This window comes from Lemur catta, chromosome 3, assembly GCF_020740605.2.
Source record: "Lemur catta isolate mLemCat1 chromosome 3, mLemCat1.pri, whole genome shotgun sequence".
NCBI classification, from domain to species: domain Eukaryota; kingdom Metazoa; phylum Chordata; class Mammalia; order Primates; family Lemuridae; genus Lemur; species Lemur catta.
Genome location: NC_059130.1, coordinates 86,670,909 through 86,686,306, shown reverse-complemented (window position 1 = coordinate 86,686,306; position 15,398 = coordinate 86,670,909). Strand labels below are relative to the sequence as shown.

General features: G+C 57.2%; 1 protein-coding gene across 6 annotated transcripts in view; it reads right to left on the bottom strand.

Moving 5' to 3' along the window:
* LRP8 (LDL receptor related protein 8) overlaps positions 1–13,161 on the bottom strand; it is an 80,015-nt gene extending 66,854 nt beyond the window's left edge. For 4 of the 6 annotated variants that reach the window (XM_045547979.1, XM_045547976.1, XM_045547981.1 and 1 more), the window contains exons 1-2: positions 12,959–13,161; positions 12,031–12,150 (exon numbers count right to left, since the gene is read on the bottom strand). In XM_045547979.1, coding sequence (XP_045403935.1) covers positions 12,031–12,150; positions 12,959–13,064 — 226 coding nt within the window. In that variant the 5' untranslated portion in view covers positions 13,065–13,161. The remainder of the gene's footprint in view (positions 1–12,030; positions 12,151–12,958) is intronic. The other 2 variants (XM_045547980.1, XM_045547982.1) reach the window with 1 other exon arrangement.
* Between the last annotated feature and the right edge of the window lie 2,237 nt (positions 13,162–15,398).

Genomic DNA, 15,398 nt, shown 5'->3' with positions numbered 1-15,398 from the left:
GCCATGGCATCATCATAGCTCACAGCAACCTCAAACTCTTGGGCTCAAGCGATCCTCCTGCCTCAGCCTCCCGAGTAGCTGGGACTACAGGTGTGCGCCACCATGCCCGGCTAATTTTTAAATTTTTTTAAGAGACAGGGTCTCACTCTTGCTCAGGCTGGTCTCGAATTCCTGGGCTCAAGCCATCCTCCCACCTCAGCCTCTAAAAGCACTGGGTTTACAGACATAAACCACCGTGCCCAGCCCTCTTAGTGCTTTTCATAAATTAACTCACATAATCCCACAACCACCTGGAGGGAGGGGTAAGTAATTATGGCTCCATTGCACAGATGGGGCAGGTGCTCAGAGCAGTGAAGTAACTTGCCGGGGTCCCAAAGCAGGGAGGTGGTTCCAGCTAGGAACCTGGTGGGACGCCCTGCTGTCATCTACGTCACAGTGGAGCCTCTCAGGGATGAGGGAGGGGGCCTGGGGATTTTCACATCTACAGCTCCCAACTGGCTGTGCACCAAGCAGAGGTTTGGTGTCAGCCCTGGAAAGGGGCGGGGGCTGAATTTCAAAAGCTGCCCAAAGTGACTCAGCCCTAACTCTCTCCCAGTACAGATGGGGAGACAGAGCCTCAGGGAAGGGCAGGGACTCATCCAGGTCACACAGCAAGTTTGTGAGGAGATGAGGCTGCCTGGTTCCTAGCGGCAGTGTTGAGAGCCTGAGGGGCAACTAGCAAGGTAGGTAGTTTAGTGAACCAACTGCAACAAGGGCTCAGGCCTCTGTGTCCGGAGGTCTGCCAGGATGGGGTCTGCCAGGGTGGGCAAGGCTGAAGACCAGAGAGAGACCGGCCAGGCATCTCGGGAGAGGAGGCAGCAAAGAGAACAGGGGCTCAGACCACACCGGGCTGGTGGACCTCGCTGTCCTGGTTTGGTCCAATTCAATGGTGTAAGAGGAACCGACTGGCTCTGGGGCCTGCACCCTGAGAGCCGGTGAGCTTTCTGGTGGTTTACACAGGCCAGGAATTATCTATTACGCACATCGTGCAGGGCAGGAGTCTGGGGTCCATGTTGGAGGGACTTGCCCTGGGCCTCCCAACCGGCAAGTGGAAGGGCTGCAGTCGGAACCCAGTCTGGCCACCGGAGAGGACATACTAGTAGCCCTCGCACACGGGGCCCCTATCCTGGAGAAGCAGGCAGCAGGGACAGGCGCGGGGAGTGGGAAGGGAGACAAAAGAACGTCACATAGGCTGCTCATATTGCCTTCACTGGCTCATAGGTATTAAAAAATCAGCTCAGTCAGAGCTCAGCAAAAAAATAAGCAGGCAGAAGAAAACCCAAGTAGATGTAGGCTCTGCTAATCACCAGTTGGTTTCGGCTTTGTGCATACGGTTTAGGCCATATCCCCTGTGTGAGGAGTTGGGGCAGACCCCTGGGGGTCCCGAGCGGTTGGGCTTCACAGCCCCTGCCCCCTGCTTCCAGCCCTGGGCCTCCTGGGCCTCAGGGAACAGGGGGGAGCTCCTTGGAGCCCCCACACCTGGGGCCTGACTATGCCCTGGCTCTCAGGGAAAGACAAAAGAATCCCAGAGAATTGGACTGAGAGGGGCTGGAGAGGCCCCACTCCCAGTGAGCTGAGGCCCCAAGAGGGGCAAGAACCCAAATGGCCACTGGGCAAGGTGGGAGCAGAGGAGACCCGACGCCCAGGCCCGGCTCTTTCTAACAGCCTCGGCCCTGCGAGTGGGGCCGGCGCGCACGCTGCAGACAGAGGCCCAGGGGAGAGGCTGCTGTGGCAGGGGGCACACTGGGAACAGAGACTGCTGGCGCCTCTCCAGCTACAAATAATTCCCTGCCACAACAGCCCAGTGGGGGGCTTTGGTTCAGCCAGCCTGGGGGGGTGTGGGAGGAAGAGCGTCACCTTGGCCCAGTAGCCTCCTGGTGTCCAGAACAGTCACCTCCCTCCTGGCACACACCCCCTCCTCTCCAGCACACACCCTGAGCACACGCGCGTGTGCCCATGGCTGAGAAAGGGCTCTGAGGGTGATGGGGTAGCAGATGGCAGCTCAGGGTCCAGGAAGAGGGGGAGGGAGGGGGCAGGAAGGCTGGCTTGAATGTTCCTGGATTCAGGCCACCAGGAAAGCCCACCCTTGGCCTCCAGCTATTCAGTCCGGCAGCGTAACCTGGGCCTGGTGGGGCCTTCCTGCTTCTCATCAGCTGCCAAGTCTCTGATGTGAACCTGGACCCACTGGTGAACGAAGGCCCGTCGTGAGTAACTACCACGCCAGGCCTGGAGGTCAACCAGCTCCTGTGGGCCACCCAGGAGGCAGTCACCCTGGGGCCCCCCATGCAGATGGGTGCATGAGATGATTCCTACCATCCCTCAAAACCCAAGAAGCTGCTGTGCTCTTAGGCAGCCAAGTCCTCCCAACTGGCCAGCTGACCTAAATCTCTCCTGCTGCTATTTCAGCAGCCGCTCTCTTGCTGTGTGTGTCCTTGCTGGAGGAGGAGGGACTCTGCTGACAGCCCCTTCCACTCGGCCTTTCCCTGTGCAGGAATCACGGGCTCAGGAAAGGGAATGGGAATGCTCATTTCAGGGCCGGGCTCCGAGTGAAATGCCGTACATCAGCCTGCGCACCTCCACCGTGTGGGCTTGGGGTGGGTCGGCCTGACTCCGTTTCTCTCCATCACTGCACTGCTCCCAACCCAATCGTGAGCACAGGAGGGAGGCAAGAGAGAAAGGAGCCCAAGGAAACTGGGCCCCAGGGCCAAGTTCTGGAAGTGGACCTAAAAAGTCCAGCTACCCTCCATCTACCGGCCCAGAATCTAGCCCAGCTAGCCAGCTACACTCCTCTAACCCTCACCAGGCAGTAAGGGACTCCAAGGGCACAGGTCCCCCAGACCCAGGCCAGGACTAGCTAGCTCTAGCCCTGAGCCCAGCTCTAGGCAGAAGGAGTCTGCTCGGAGTGCTGGTGGCAGTACAGGTGGAGCAAGGACCAATGAGTGAAGAGGAAATGAAGTTCAGAGAGAGAGAGCCACTCGCCCAGGGTCACACAGCAAGTTAAGGGCAGAGACAAAACAATTATTATAATGCTATGGAGGAGATGGGTTCTACCAGTATCTCGAGAAGAATGAAGGGACAGTTTTGGTCTCTTCTGGCTTATTTTGGTGGGGGTGAGAAGTCCTTGGGGCCAGAACACAGTTGTCCTTTCTCCTGGCTTTGCTTTGTGTGGCCTGGATATGGCTACTTTGTCTGTGTCACAGGGCCAGGACGAGGTGACCCTGTGCTCAGAGAAGAGGGAGGTCCTTCGGACTGCTCACCCTGCTGGAAAGGGAGGCCACGGGGACATGTAGGGAGTGATGGTGTGAGATGGAAACAAGTCTCCTCTCTAGAGAGTGACATGGCAATGATGAAAATGCACATGCTTTGAAAGTCCTTTCCGAAGCGTTTGTCTTAAGGAAAGAACCAGACAAATACACAAAGATGTAGCACAAGGATGTCTATCCCAGCACTGTGCAGAATAGGGAAAAAATAGAAGCAACTAAACACACACCTGTCAATAGGAGAACATATCATTACATGATAGAAGCGCCACACAATGGAATACTATCTATCCCTTTAAACAGCGATAGGACTCTACTGTTACTGACATAGAAAGCCATGTGTGAAAACAATTGTCATATCATGACCTCATTTTTGATTAAAAAAAATACATGTGTTCACGCACATGAGCTCACATACAGATACAGAGAAAAACCTCTGGAAGAACATGATGCTTACATAGTGATACTACCAAGGGCAACTGCAGCTGCCTTCTTTTTGCTTTTTTTTATTATATGTTTTTTATTACACATATGAAATTACTTTCATATACTCAGAAAAAGTTCCTTCCATTGGAAAACTAACTAAATAAAATCAGTTTAGGTGAGTTTTAGCTCCAGTACTCCCAATATCTGGCCAAGTCCCTTCCCCTCCAACACCCGCTCCTGACCCTTAATTTCCTCAGCAGGAAAATGGGGATGATGATTAATTCCTGCACCACCAGCCTCCCTGGAGCATCCCTGTGCGATGCAAACTGGAAAAGGTCACACTATGGTGATGACAAGCCGAGAGGGCTGGAAACTGACGTAGTCTCCAGAATGGCTGGGATGAAGTCCCTTGTGGCACCTCAAGGCCAGTGACCATTCCCGTGGACTCTTAGACGGGCAGTTCCCGGGGAGCCTTTGGGCTGTCCGTCCTGCCACAGTCCACGTCCCAAGGGGCGGGTGTGAGGAGGCAGTGAGGGTCATGGGGACTGCGCAGACCTGAGAGCCCCCCAGCCCTGGGCTCGTGGGGTGACTTTCCTAGTCACCCCAGGGCATTCCGTGGGGCCTGATAGTGCCCAGCTCTCCCAGCCCTAGAGACACAGATGTCAGCTGGGCGCAGCAGGTGAGGAGCTCAGTCAGGACCTGGCAGTCTTCCCCTGAAGACCCCCAGCCTCTCCCGTGCCACTCCGGCTGCACGGCTATTCCTGGGGTCTGTGACATACGGCAGCTTATGAGAGGAGCCAGGGTGAGCAGGGCTGATAATTAAAACCGGTGCCTGGGGGCCCAGCTGATGCTTGAGGGCACCCCCGGGGCTGTTGCTGCTCAGGAGGGAGCTGGCATCCCCACTGGCAGGAGCTGGCAAAGAGGGACACCTGGGGTGCCCGGGAAGGAAGGGAGGCTGCGGTGTACCCTTAAACCACGCGTAACTGTCACTGTGCATGCGTTATCTTTTCTTTTCACCTGCTTTAGACTTTGCAGCCAGGCCAGGCGTGGCCCAGGCCTGCCACAGACCAGTCGGGCAGCCTGGGGCAAGTGTCTTCAGCTCTTGGAGCCTCGGCACTTTCCTCTGTGACGTGCAGTCATGATACTTCCAGGCACTGCTGAAGGAGGCCTTGTATGAGAAAAGCCAGCAGTGAGCTTGATCAGCTCTTATTAATATCAACGTGAGTGTTGTAGATGACTTCCCAGCAATCCAGGGGAGGGCAAGCAGGGCCCAGCCAGGGGCAGTCGTGGGCCAGAAGTTCCAGTGCTGGTGCCCAAAGAGGCCTGTGTCCACCCTTCAGCCTGAGAACACCTTGTTCCTGGATCCAGCAGGGAACAGAGGGAGTGCGGGTGGGGGGTGGGAGCGGCAGTGGATGGGAGCTGGGGGTGAATACTGTTCTAACTGCAGTCCCGCCCAGGAATTGAGGACACCCTAGTTCTGAGAATGGGTCCCTACTGACACCTGCAGCTGAGTTCTGGCCACCAGGGCCTCGGTTTCACCTTCTGAAGCCTAGGGCTAGAAAAGCGCCCAGGTTTGCAGGGCATGCACGGAAGCCTGGGTGCAGGGAGGCAGCCAGGCCCGGTGTGATTGACTGCAGACAGTAAAGGAGGACAACACTGGCTGACACTCCCTGAGGTCACCTGCATCAATGACAATAGCATCAGGTCCTCAGTTTCCCTTTCTGTACGGTTAGAAGAATAATCACCATCGCACAGGCAATAGCTGAGAGAAACCTTTGGAAATTATGGTGGGTCATATCCATGGGAGGCTGGAAAAGAGGAGCCTTATGTTGGGGATCTGTGGGGTCTCCAGAGAAGAGGGTCCCTCCCCACTCCCCACCTCCTCCACACCCCCCGAGCACAGGGCCCTCTGACCCCACTGGGCTGGACAGAGCCCAGAGAGGAACAGCTTGAGGAAGACCCCGGGCTCCCGACCAGAAAGACCTGGGTCAAATCCCAGCTCCATCACTTAAGAGTCATGACATTGGTCATGTCACCTCTCCTCTCTGAGCCTCAGTTTCATCATCTTCAAAAGGGGAAAAATAATAAAATGGCCCTCACAGGGTCGTGAGTGGCAAAGCTAAGGAATGCAAATTGCCCCGCAGTCCCAGGCATGGGGTGAGCTGCCCATGCCTGTTATTGGCAATCCCTCAAGGGACTGTTTGGAACCCTCGTGCCCAGCCTGAGGCTGGCAGAGCACACTGGGGAGAAGAGTCTGTGACCGACAGAAGAACAGGACGTGTTGTGGGAGCTCAGGGGCTGGAGGGCTGGAGGACAGAGGTCAGGAGAGGGGGGAGGTGGCATCCCTCCCAGGCCTTCGGGGACTGGGTGATCTAGATGTGTGGGCGCTTCCAGGACAGGTGTTACCAATGTTGCTTAGAGCTGGGGCCCCAGGGCCTGGCCCCACACCCTCCCACAGGCCCAGGACTGGCTCCCTGGGGGCAGCATGGGCCTGGGGGTATGACTGCTAACCCGGGGCCAGGAGAGCATCCACCTGGTCACACTTCTCCAAGGGGCACCTGCTCCATCAGCCCTCTGGGTTCTTATTCTCCTCACTCTCTCCCTGGGGGTCTCTCTCTGGCTTCACCTGCTACCAACGTCTCTCCAAGGAGGAAAAGCTGTCAATTCAGCCACCAGCAGACAACTTGGGAGGAAGAAGCCAACCAGCCCCAAGGCCAATGACCCCCGGAACCCAAGCAGGCCTAAGAAACAGAGAGGGACTCTGGCCCAGGAGGGCCCATGGGAAGACCCAAGGGCAAACCTGCAGCAAACACTCCCAAGGATGCTAGGATCAGCCCCAGGGGCACAGACCTGGGTCTAGAAGGAAGGGAAGCATGGGGCCTGCTGGGCAGAGCCCTGGAGGCTGGAGGCCTTCCTCTCCTTCCCAGGCACAGCCACAGGAGCCAGCCCTCAGGACAAGCACACAGCCCTAGGGAAGCCAGCCCCGCCCTGCTAGACCTTGGGCATGTTAGACTCATTTCTTCCCCCAGCTCCTTTCCGGCAGCTTCTGCCACCTCCAGGTCCATCTCGGGGCAGAGTGGCCCTGAGGCCACCTCTACTGTTGCTGGGCAACCCACTGGCTGAGGCAAACACCAGCTGCAGGAGCCTCAGACAACATCTGGCTAAGCAGATGGGGGCAGGGGAAGCAGGGGGTCCTGGCTGGCCTGCAGAGACCAGAGTTAGGTGCCTAGAGAGCTCCGTGAAACTCCTGCAAGAACAATAATAGCCACTGCCATTCACTGAACACCTACTGCCTACCAGGCACATTACCTCATTTAATCCTCACAACTTCTCTGAGAAGGAGGGACTATTACCCCCAAGGCCATTCAGCCAGGAGGTGACAGCTGGGATGTAAAACCAGGTGTGTCTAATTCAGGGCCCCACTGAGTTGTGATTTTGACATGGGTTCCTAAGTCCCTTATCTCAACTCCTATATCTCAGCCTGGGGGAGAGAAGGTATCAGGGAAGGCTTCCTGGAGGAGGTGACATCAGCACTGAATCTCCTAAAATGACAAAAAGAATGTAGCCAGTGAGGGAATAGAAAGAGGATCCCAGGCAGATGGATGGGCAGGTGCAAAGGCCTGGAGGTGAGAAGCAGCAGGAAGTGGAGAATGTGACAGACACAAGGTTTGGTGTCCCAGGCTCACAGGAAGAGGCCAGAGGGGAGTGGTTAAGAGGAGCCAGTCACAGAGTGCCAAGTGCAGAAGAGTCTAAGTTGACTTGATCCTCTGGGTACTTGGGAGCCCCAGGAGGGTCTCTGAATGGTGGAGGTGCCTGGTCAGATGAGGACACCGAAGTTCAGAGAAGAGCAGCCCCGTCTGTCAGATGACTCCATCCACAAAAGGTAATGAAGCTGTGCCCGGTGTCAGGAGTGCGAGTCTAGCCGCACACTGAAGGCCAGCCGTAGGCTATGGCACCAGGTGGGAGCTGTGGCTGAGCTTTAATTATTTACAAGGCCGCTTCCCAGCAAAGCCTCAGCACTCTTGCAGCCCGGCCTTATCCAGCTAATGAACTCTTGGCTGTGGGTGACCTGGCTGCAGTCACTCTTTTTTTTTTTTTTGAGACAGAGTCTCACTTTGTTGCTCGGGCTAGAGTGAGTGCCGTGGTGTCAGCCTAGCTCACAGCAACCTCAAACTCCTGGCCTTAAGCGATCCTACTGCCTCAGCCTCCCGAGTAGCTGGGACTACAGGCATGCACCACCATGCCCGGCTAATTTTTTCTATATATATTTTAGCTGTCCAGATCATTTCTCTCTATTTTTAGTAGAGACGGGGTCTCGCTCTTGCTCAGGCTGGTCTCGAACTCCTGACCTCGAGCGATCCACCCGCCTCGGCCTCCCAGAGTGCTAGGATTACAGGCGTGAGCCACCACGCCTGGCCTGCAGTCATTCTTTATTAAACTTGGGGTGGAGGAGTGACAGGGGCCGGGAGTTGAAAGCGAGTTGAAAGAAGCCTGGACGAAGTAGAGGTACAGGAGCGCAACACTGCCCCACCTGTCTCCCCAGCCTTTCCACAAAGAGAAGCACGAAATTCTTCCCAGAGCAGGAAGTGAGGAGGGAGGGGGAAGTGTGGGCAGAAGAGCCTTAAGATGTCATCTCAAGGTGGGGAAGAAGGCCTGGGGAGGGCCTGCCCCAGGTCACCAGCTAGTACTTGAGACAGCATAGGTTCCATAATTGGGTACCTGCATTCACACTGCAGCAGTTTCGCTTAAAAACCATACACTGTTGGGACAGTTACTTAACCTCTCTGTACCTTTATAAAATGGGAATAATTCAGGTACATCACAGGGTTGCCCCATTTTATAGAAGAACACAAGGTGATGCATGTAAAATGTCAGCACAATGCCTGGTCCATAGCAAGTGCTCAGTAAGTGTTAATGGGTGTTGGTGTTGTTATTCAGGGAGTAAAGGCCTGGCCAGAGACCAGAATCCTTGCCTCTGCCCCCAGACACTAGGGAGCAACAGGAAACTGAGGCCAAGGGGCCAGCTCGCCTACGTGACCCAGGTCCACAGACAGGAATCCCACCGAATTCCCCTGGCCAGGCCACCCCCGGGCTTCCTTGGGCCTGGCCTGTCAGCTTCCAGCTCCTTCCTCCACTTTGAAGGTCCTTTGAGCTAGGAACTAAAGCCCCATGAGCTCTTCCTTTCCCCATCCTGCAAGCTCCTATCTGTGTCTCCCAAGGGCCAAGTCCCACCCACTGTGGATAAGGATCAGGACTTGGAAGGCCTTAGTTTGAGCTCCAGCTCCAACCCTGAGGAGCTCTGTGACTCTGGGGGAGTCACTTCACCTCTCTGACCCTCAGCGTCCTCTCCAATATAGAGATCATACCACCTATTTAAAAATGTTAAGCCCTGGTAAGATGGTAACTAACACATTTAAGGAAATGGTATTAGTTACCATCTTTCAAGGCCTAGCTCAGCTGTCTCCTTCTCCAGGAAGCTGTCCTTGGCCTCCTCAAAACAAAAGCTCCCTTCTTCCAGCCTCCATCAGCCTCTTGGTATTCAGGGGTGGCATTCTGACCCCTTTGGGAGCTTGGGCTCATTTTGCCTTGTACAGACAACCTACAAATCCCAACCCCATTTTGCAGGCCCAGAGAGCTACAGAGAGGGGGCAGCCCAGGCCCTCTTGCAGGGTGGAGTGCCAAAGGCAGTGGTCAGGTCTGAGGCAGGGAAGCGGCTCAGGGAGAAGCCAACAGCCTTGAGGGGAGAAGAATTCAAAGAAATGCAGTCTGGGCAGGTGGCCCAGAAAGGAGGTAGGGGGAACCCCTCAGAGGGGGAAGGAAGGGCTGAGGAAAGAACATTCTCAGGCATCTGGCCCCAACACAGCCACTCAAAGCCTCACCCCACTTCTTCAATTTCCCTTAGTGGCTACTAGGAGTCCATTCCTAAAGACCACATCGCTGGAAACACCCCACCATTCCCTTCTCCTCAAAGCCCTGTGTGAAGACCATCTATGGATATAACAAATGATGGAGGGACAGCTACCCATTTGGCAGATGAGGAAACAAGCTCAGAAAAGTTAAGCCATGTGTGACTGATACCTGGTACTAACAACAAAGCCACCACTCTTTCCACTCCAAGCCCTCAACATCATTTGCTTTTGATCAATAACTCTCTGCCTATGACTCTATCCCATCCATCTCAAAACCAGTGCAGGAGCCCAGATTAGCCATCAGAGCTCTCCTGGCCCCATGTGGGTTAACCCAGCCACTTGGCTACTTCATACCTCCATCCTGCCCAAAGCCTCACATGGAGATGAAATGAGACAGGCCCAACATGCAGAGCATGGCTTTCCAGCTCCTCGATCACACTGCTGGGTCCTTCCACATCACACTCCCCACCGCAGCAGACAGTGCTCCTGAACCAGAAGGCAGGCAGTCAGACCAAGTTCTGTCATTCTGAGTTGTGTGACCCTGGGCAAATCACTCAGCTTCTCTGAGCCAGTGCCCTTATTTACAAAGCAAGAAGAGCTTCTGCTCTTCACAGCCACCTTCACAGAACTATTGTTGTAAAGAGCCAAGGAGATAAGGTATAGCCAGCCTAGAAACGAGTTTCCATTTCCCTTCCTCCTCCTCAGCACGCCCACTCTAAGGGGACCAAGAAAACAATTCCCAGTGATGAAACTCACGACAATATTTCACCCAGGCACAGCCATTTTCATAACTTCAGTAGCACCGGGTCATGATTAGGCTAAGAACTCTGGAGTCAGATGCTTAAGTTCAAGCTCGTACTTAGCAGCTGAGTAGCGGTAGAGCAAGTCACTGCACAGTACCCCAGTTTTTTGGTCTGCAAAATGGGACTGTTGTGAAGATTAAAGGAGTTTATATAAGACAGGCACTTACCACAGTGCTTGGCACACGTGGTCGGCACAAGTTAGTCTCATTACTTCCAATTACATTTCTAGAACTGGTCCTCAAAATAGTGCCGTGAGGTTGCCAGAGCCAGAATTATTAGCCCAAGTGGTCAGGTGAGGAAACTGAGACAGGAGTAACTATGTGCCCAAGTCACAGAGCCAACTGTGGGTTAAGTCTGAGAGTGAACGGGGGAGACTGACTGGCAAACAGTCCAAAAACTCAAGGATTCAACAGACAGGGTCCCTGTCCAAGTGTCCCTCTGCCTTCCTGCACAGGGTGTGAGCTGTGGGCCTGTCCACCTGTCACCTCGCTCCCTCTGACTCTGTCTGTGCGCCCCGGCAGGCGGGGCAGGCGGGGCTGGCGCGTTCTGGAGCATGCCTCTGCTGCTTCTGCGCGGGCGTGCAGCACGTGCTCAGTATTGATGAATGAATGACTGCCTCAGTCTACGTCTTAGCAGACTGTTTTTCTGTTCCTGGAACTACATTCCTTCGGCGGTGGCAACTGCCTACTAACTAACTTCCGGTCCCACAGACACCAGAAACCCTGAGAAGGAAGTTCAAAATAGAAGCGCGCACCACGCTCAGCAAAAGCAGCCAGCCACCTGCACACGTCAGGGGTTCAGGTGCGGCCTCAGGGTCCTTGGGCCCCTTCCAGGAAACAAACCCTTACTCCTGGTTCCCTCCTTCCTGGTGTGCCCGTGACTCATAGCCGGGTCAGGCTAGCAGAAGAGCTCAGTCTCTAACGAGGGCAGCTAAAAAAGGTCTTCACAGTGACTAGGCAGAAAAGCAGCGGAAGGCCGCGCCCGGGCCCCGCCTGCACCTACTACCCTGGGGATGCGCGCGGGGGCGTGGCCGGGGCGTGGCCGGGGCAGAACCCTGGCGCCCAGGGCGTCCGAATACTACACACTCGCCCGCCCCGCGATTGGCCGCTCTGGCCACGGGGGCCTATGGGGTGGTCCTCGCCCAGCCAATCAGGGGCCCCGGGGAGCCTATTCATTCACAAAAACCGAGTAGGAAAAGGAGCGCAGTGCGGCCCGGAGCTGCGTGGAACTTTGAAACACGCGCGCATCCCGCGGGGCTGAGCGGGAGTCCGAGAGGGCTGTACCGCTGGAAGGTGGACATTAGCAGGGACTGCCGCGTCCCCGCCCACAGTTCCGGCCCAGCAGCCCCAGCGTGGCGCACCCTCCTCCCGGCACACGGACCTGGGCTCCGCCCCAGGCCCCTTGAGTGCACGCCAGCTTCCCTGCTCCCTCCGGGTAGTTGAGAGCTCCCCTGCCCCGAGGGAAGCGGCGCCCAGGCGGTCTCCCTGCGGCGGGCTCCGGCTGCGTGGCCCGCGCAGGTGGCCGCACCGCGGCTGCAACCACGTGCGCGCAGAGCATGGCGCCCCCCACTGTTCCCTCCGGCCGCCCACTCACGGCAGTCATCCTCGTCGCTGTTGTCCGAGCAGTCGTCGTCCTCGTCGCATCTCCATACAGAGGGGATGCAGCGCTCATTCCGGCACCGGAACTGGTCCTCTTCGCATTCCTTGACCGGCCCTGCGGGGGGAGGGAGCGTGATATGGATCAGCGGACTCGAGCCCTACTTCCCCCCACCCACCCCCCGCAGCCCTGGCACCCTGGGAAGGGTCTCCCCGGGTGAAGGAAAGGGGGATGCTGGAGACCCCGGGGGCTTTGGGCACACACGATCCTGAGGGAGAGCAGGGTGGCAGGGGTTCCTCGGATGGCGGGCCTCTGGGTGGCACGCCGAGACCGGGCGCATACTTACAGTGGGTGTCACACGACTTGGGTATACCCTCCATTCAGACACACTCAACCGCACACGACCCACAGTCAGAGATCCACGCAGACACAGCCCACAGGGAGCCCCCGCACACGCGCGACACACGCCGTGAGCACATCCCACTCGCAGGCAGCCCCTCTCTCCGCTGCGCGCAAGGGTCTCCGAAACGCATTGTCAGCCAGAGAAGCCGCCCGGCTCATTGCTGCGGCGGAGCGCGCGTGTCAAATAAACCCCAACCGCGAGGATCACACAGCTCCTCCGAAACCATGAACCACCGCCCCTGCCCCCCGCAAAGTTCCCGGCAGGCCAGACTCCCCGCATCCATCCCCCAAGAGCGGGTGCCCCGGGGGCAGAGCCCTCAACGCTGGGAGCCGCGGGGGCGAGGGGCCGAGGGCCAATTCAGGGACAGCTGGGTGCTGAGAAGCCTGTTCGCCCGAGCATCCCCGCCAGCCACGGGTTCGGGGACCCCCCGAAACTCGCCCCCCCGCCATCCCCCGCTGCCGGGCCGCGCTTTGTTGGCGGCTCGGGCGGCGCGGAGCCGGGCCAGGGACCAGCAGCACGCACCTTGGCCGCCGTGCAGCGGCTCTGCAGCCGCCGCGAGATGCTGGAGCCGCAGCAGCAGCAGGAGCATCGCCAGCGGCCGGAGCGCGCCCCGCTCGGGGCGGCCCATGGCGGGCCCGGGGCTCCGGCCGCCGCGCCCCGCGCACCCCGCGCCGCTGCCGCCGCCGCCGCGCCTCAGCCCTCCGAGTCCTTGCCGCGGCGCCGGGGCTGCCACTGCCCCCGCCGCCGCCGCCGCCGCTGCCGCCCGCCCCGGCTCCTCGGCTGCATTTCAAGCAGGTTCGGTGACGCTCGGCGGCGGGGCGGGCTCAGGCTGGGCGCGCGGCCCCGGCCCTGGGCGGCCGCCGCCGGCGCGCGCGCTCCCTCCCGCCGCCGCCTCCGCCCCACGCTCCTCTCCCTCCTCCCTTGGCGGGCACTCTATGACCCTGCTCTGGGCCCGCCCGAGTGCTGGGCGCTGCAGACGCAGCGATGAGCCTGGCGAGCCCCTGCCCCCAAAGGTGGCAGGTCCAGAGGAAGCAGCAGAGGCTTCCTGGAGGAGGTGACAGGGCGATCAGAGACTGAGGGATGCCTAGGACTGAGCCTGGGCAGGAGGGGAAATGATGCTCCACGGCGCACAGGCCTGTGCAGTGAGCGCTTGGGGGGCGGGGAGGATAGGGGCTGGGGTACCAAGATGTGGATGATCAATGAGAAGCTGGGGGCGCGAGGCAGGACCTCTGCACCTGTCATCGGCTCCGGTGAGGATATCACAAGTCTATGTGGCTGTGGCTGATTTTGTTTCTGTCCCAAGGTATATCTGTTCATGTCACACGCTCTTGTGATCACAGGCAGGGATGTGAGGCAGGCGGCTTGGGCCTAGTGCATAGACTATTTCATTCGTCCTCATTCAGTACACTCCATGGGCCTAGGCAGAGGGGCAATCGGGGGGACCCGCGGGGAAGACAAGGTAATCTTGCTGTGATGGAGAAAGGCGAGATCTGTGTGGGCCCACAGAAGGGATGTGTCATCCCTGCCGCTAGGGGAGGCACACTTAGGGCTGCTGGCTGTCCACCTCTACTGTCCTCTGCATGAATGAGAGGGATCTTCCTCTGGAGGGTTGCAGCCCCACCTCACCCACGCAGGGGAGAAGGGGTGCAGAGAGCAGAGTTGGGATTAGACTTTCTTTAGGGAATGAGATTTCAGGGCACTGGCTGCTAACGGGACTGGCTGGTGGGGGCCAAGCGTCAGTGTTAGGTCTGTCCTCCCCTCCCCTCTTGTCTCTTCATCTCCCCAGCAAATGGGTGGGAGCTGTTGGCACTAGGCCTGAGGCCACTCTGTCTCATCAGCAGCCTCCTAAGCCCTATTACTTCCTTTGCAGCCCAGTGGCAATGTTTGTGGCCACCTCACCAGAAAGGGCTTAGACCCCAGGGAGCCCAGCAGGATGCTCATGCCATTACCCCTCTATCCCTTATTTGTTCAGTCATTCAACAAACATATTCAGGCCCAATTCTGTGCCAACCTAGTGTGGGGCCTGGGAGTGCCAAGGTGAATCAGACATGGTGTTGGCCCCTGACTGGTGAGGAGACCATCAACACACAGATGGTGACATGCAGGCATACTCTCAACAAAAGCTCAAGGAGCACCTATTTGTGCCCAGCACTGATCAAGGCTCAAGGGTACTGTGTAGAAATAGATACAGCCCCTCCCTGCTCTCCTGCAGCTTACGTCTTAGTTGGGAGAGACAAACACAACAAAAGCAAGAAAACAAAAGAGATTATTTCAGATCATCGTAACTACTATAGGAAAAATAAAACGAGGATACGAGAGTGATGGGGGTGATCATGAAAGGCTTCAGTGAGAAGACATTTCACTGAATTTCAGGAAGGAGCCTGACCAGATGAAGATCAGCTAGAATGGCATTCCTGGCAGAGGCCTCTAGGTGGGCACCAGGTGATGGAGGGGGCAGGTGCACCAGGTGAGGCTGGAGAGAGACAGCAGGGCCATGAGGGCTTTGTAGACCACAGCAAGGAGTTTCGGTTTTGTGTCAAGCACAGTGATGACCACTGTGACAGCAGCATGGCAGGACTGCAGAACCCGGGATGGAAGCCCCTCCTGCAGTCCAGACTGACCCGTCCAGCTCAGCTCTGCCTCTTCCCCTCTGTGGTCTTGGGAAAGCCAGTCCCATCTCTGAGTCTCACTTTCTCATCTGTGAGGTGGAGGAGATGGGAGTTCCTGAGGTTCGTTCCAACTTTAAGATGGTTGTGTGGGTGGAAGTTCAGAAGCACAGGTAGAAAGATTAAGGGCATGGGCTTTTGGGTCAGACACCTTGGTTTGCATCTATTCCTTCCCTTCCTAGTTAGGTGAACTTGGGCAGCTCAGCCTCTGTGGTTAAGTGTTTCCACCTGAAAAATGGGGATGGTGACAGTGCTCACCTCACAGCATTGTGGTAAGGATGATATTAGATGAGATT